This window comes from Hippoglossus hippoglossus, chromosome 1 (assembly GCF_009819705.1).
Source record: "Hippoglossus hippoglossus isolate fHipHip1 chromosome 1, fHipHip1.pri, whole genome shotgun sequence".
NCBI classification, from domain to species: domain Eukaryota; kingdom Metazoa; phylum Chordata; class Actinopteri; order Pleuronectiformes; family Pleuronectidae; genus Hippoglossus; species Hippoglossus hippoglossus.
Window position 1 is genome coordinate 17,453,532 of NC_047151.1, and position 3,917 is coordinate 17,457,448.

The 3,917-nt window shown below is 44.0% G+C and overlaps 1 protein-coding gene across 1 annotated transcript in view; it reads right to left on the bottom strand.

The window, feature by feature from the left end:
• Positions 1 to 3,287, bottom strand: part of doc2d (double C2-like domains, delta) — a 34,132-nt gene extending 30,845 nt beyond the window's left edge. The window contains exons 1-2 of the mRNA XM_034614046.1: positions 3,064 to 3,287; positions 443 to 848 (exon numbers count right to left, since the gene is read on the bottom strand). Coding sequence (XP_034469937.1) covers positions 443 to 830 — 388 coding nt within the window. The 5' untranslated portion in view covers positions 831 to 848; positions 3,064 to 3,287. The remainder of the gene's footprint in view (positions 1 to 442; positions 849 to 3,063) is intronic.
• Between the last annotated feature and the right edge of the window lie 630 nt (positions 3,288 to 3,917).

Here is a 3,917-nt window from a genome sequence, read left to right on the forward strand (position 1 = left end):
GGGACACACACACACACACACACACACACACACACACACACACACACACACACACACACACACACACACACACACACACTCAAAAGCTCTGAGTCATATTTGTAGCAGATGGCCTCTTAAAAACATGACGCTGCCTAATATGAATTGATCTGTTTTGTTTGATTACGTTTCGGGGAATGAACAGAAACTCGCAGACTGAGTCACTATTGTTACGTTGTCTAATAAATCATCAGAGGCACCGTGTCACGTAAAGTGGGAGTGAAACACACGTTGGGAAAAAAATGCTTGAGTCCACAATTACTCTTCAAGCAGACGCTGCAAATCAGAGAAAAAATGCAGAAAGTAACTTTGAATGAGTATCGGCAGTGTCATTTTTATGCTGTCTCGTTTAGTTTTCACATAGTATCACAAACACAAAACTTTCACCACACACAGAACTCACTGTCGTCATCATCAGAGTCCAACATCTCCTCCCTGTCTCCGTCGTTGTCCCCCCTCCTCTCCCCATCCTTGTAACCCCCTCCCGTCTCCCCGTTGAATGTCTCCTCTTTCAGGATCTTCTTCTCCCTCGGAGGCGGCGGCGTGCAGGGGTAGTCATGGAAACGGGGGAAGAAGTCTGAGATCTGTGGGATGGGGAGGATGGGGCCCGGGCACACGTTGATGGCAAAGTGCTCCTGCATAGAGATCTTGACCGGCGAGGGAGGGGGAAGTGCGGTGGAGTGGGGCATAGCCGACGGGGAGGAGGCCGACGAGGATGGGTTGGAGGTGGACGAGGGGGGAATGGTCAGGTGAGAGGTGGAGGGAGGAGGTGGGGGTTTGGAGACGCTCATGTGGACTGTCAAATGGGACTGGAAGAGAGGAATGAGGTGAGACAATAACAATTGAGACCGAAACAGAGTGGAGGGACAAGAGGCTTTAAATAAGAAAAGAAAAACCACACAGCCCTATTTCCTCCACCTCCGCCGAGCCTCTAACTTTCCAATATCTGCGAGTTTGTTCGGCCGCAGCAGGGGGTCCCTTCTTCTATTCAAGGCAGGTCAACAAAGTCGACACGTCGAAATTCACAACACATCTGAAACATCCGGGAGAAAACCGAAAATACGTCTCTGCTTTCATCTGTTGATGCAACTCCGACTTCTCAAAGGCCGAAATAGAAATACTGCAGATCCACTAGCACTTGGAGTGTGAGTCACACAAAGTGTCGGCACACCAATTATGATGCTCCGGATGAATATTCAAATGTAGTGCTGCAAAGTATGAACAAGTGATGTCACTTGTGTATCTGCACTTAACTCTAATCCCTCCCTTATCTCTCCCTTTCACTCCCCTCTCTCTCTCTCTCTCTCTCTCTCTCTCTCTCTCTCTCTCTCTCTCTCTCTCTCTCTCTCTCTCTCTCTCTCCCCAAGTCCCCTGAGCAATATTTACATAATACTATTTGAAGCGTTTTCTCGGCCCTTAGCACATTTTTCACTAAATGAAGCGAAATAAGCGTTAACCAAATTCAAACCGAGTTAAGCCAAAAGCTATCATTTCCTATTTTTCCTCTCAGAGACTGAAAGATACTGACGAAACATTTCCTCTTTGCCCAGATTTAAAACAGCAATCGCTGAATCCAAATGATGTCAATATGTGTGAGAATTATTCATAATAAAGAACTAGTTAATACAAATAAAATCTCAATTTGATCAATACTTAAAACAGGGTCCGGACAAATCCACTTTTATTTACTTTCACGATGTGAGAGAAGGCATCATTTCAAACACTGCTACAAAAGCAGGTCACCTGAGAGTGCACGTCAATCGTCATCACCTCCTATATATTTAATTTGTCCATTATGTTGCATCTTGTGACTTATGTTCCTTTACTTCTGTGCAGTTTGTCTGTGTTTAGCAAACATCTTGATTTCCAAGACAATTTCACCCCCAAATTAAATGATTCTTTTTTTGTGGCTAAAATGCTAAATCATTTGCATATCTGCAGCTCTGTTATTTGCCGTGTGTGTAACAATTAGTATTTTAATCAACGCTCAGTAGTCTGTTTATTGTTTTCATAACCGTGTCTGTCATTGTTGATGATTGTCTGTCTTCATGTTGTTGCTCGTCTATTGACGAGCCGAGGACAATTTTCCACTTTGGTGGACATTTAAGTTTTGTTCCATTCTATTCTGTGTTTTGATTTAGTTCATTTGTATTAAATGTCAGAAGAACTCTGGATGATGTCGTCAACTTTTCTTGTTTTTACTGCCCAACAGTAAAAATTCAAAGACCCTGATTTACAATTACAAAAAATCAGCAAATTTACAAATGTAAAATAAGAATTTTCTCGATTGTTATCAAAATTGTAACATATGTAAATTTGCTGTTGTCCTGTGTGTTGCCATATGCATTGGACTCGACTCTGCCTTTGAACTGAGAACGTTTCGTTTGTATGTAGAAGCAACGAAGAATCAGCATCAAACAGCTACTAATGGGAATCCTCTGTGTAGGCAAGCACTAAAAATACTACAAAGATCTTCCTTTTCTTCAGTTGCATTCATATTACTATCTATAACTCACCTCCAGTGCATCATAAAATATTGACTCTGTCTTTTTTTACACGCACACTAAGACACATGCTCAGATACGGAGGTAATCTTGCGTATACTGACAATTTAGCCAATAACCCACCTATATCGGAACAGGACAAGACTTAAAACATGCACATCACTGCCTCCTCACCATAGGAAGTTACAGTACTTGAACAGACTCTCTCTCACACACACACATGTGCGTGCGTTAAGACCTGACACACAGATAAAGACTCAAACTGCCAGTTCCCATCTTCAATAGCCTCAATCATTCAGTCTCTCATCCTGCTCTTACGTAACAACACCCAAATTCACTGCGGTCGTACCCATGTACAAATGACACACTTGCAGCATGTTGCTTAAAAACTCAATTCGCTCCGATCCCCCTTACATACGGAGACGCAGAGCACATGCATGCACATGTGTATGCACAGAGGCACACACACACTTTCCACGAGCTGACACATGCACGGATATAGCCATCCACAAATACGTACCCAGGGACAGTCTTCATCTGTGCCAGCACTCCATCTTATCCGCTCTCACGTCCTCTGTCTCTCACACACTGTGGAGCATGCAGACCAGCTTTGAGTCAATATATCCCTCTCTACTCTCACTCTCTCACTCCCTCTCCCCTCTCTTTCTCTCTCTGTTCATCGTTTGCTCTCCTCTCCTCTCTCCTTCTCTCCCCTCCTCTGTCCCTCCCTCTTTTCTTTCCCCCCTTTAGTTGTGACGTATCCAGTTAAAATCCCCTCAGCTCTGTTTGCAGACTGTACGCATACGGCACTGCCACTCACTTTCTCAGCAGTGGGGAGATTTGAGGAAACCCGGGAATAAGTATGTGTGTGTGTGTGTGTGTGTGTGTGTGTGTGTGTGTGTGTGTGTGTGTGTGTGTGTGTGTGTGTGTGTGTGTGTGTGTGCGTGTGTGTGTGTGTGCGTGTGTGTGTGCGTGCGTGCGTGTGCATGCGTGCGTGTGCATGCGTGCGTGTGTGTGCCAGCGTGTGCGTATATGTGCGTCCTGTCTCTGGGGATTGGAAAGAGAAAAGACATGAGCAGACAAACCAACATCATACAGACAACAGACAAAAACACAGGAAACAAAGAAAACACTAATAATAAGTATATGACTGTTATACAACCTACAATCACCCTTTTATATATAGTATACATGTTAAGTAGTTAATATTGATCCCCATGTTGACTGAGCTGAACAAAACACACTGTCAGCCATATAATCATGCTGCTACTACTATTACTATAATCACTATGGCCAATACCAGCCGTGTTTGTGTGTGTGTGAGAGAGACCAACTGTGGCAGTACTTACAGTAACAGCCAACACCTGCCACAGT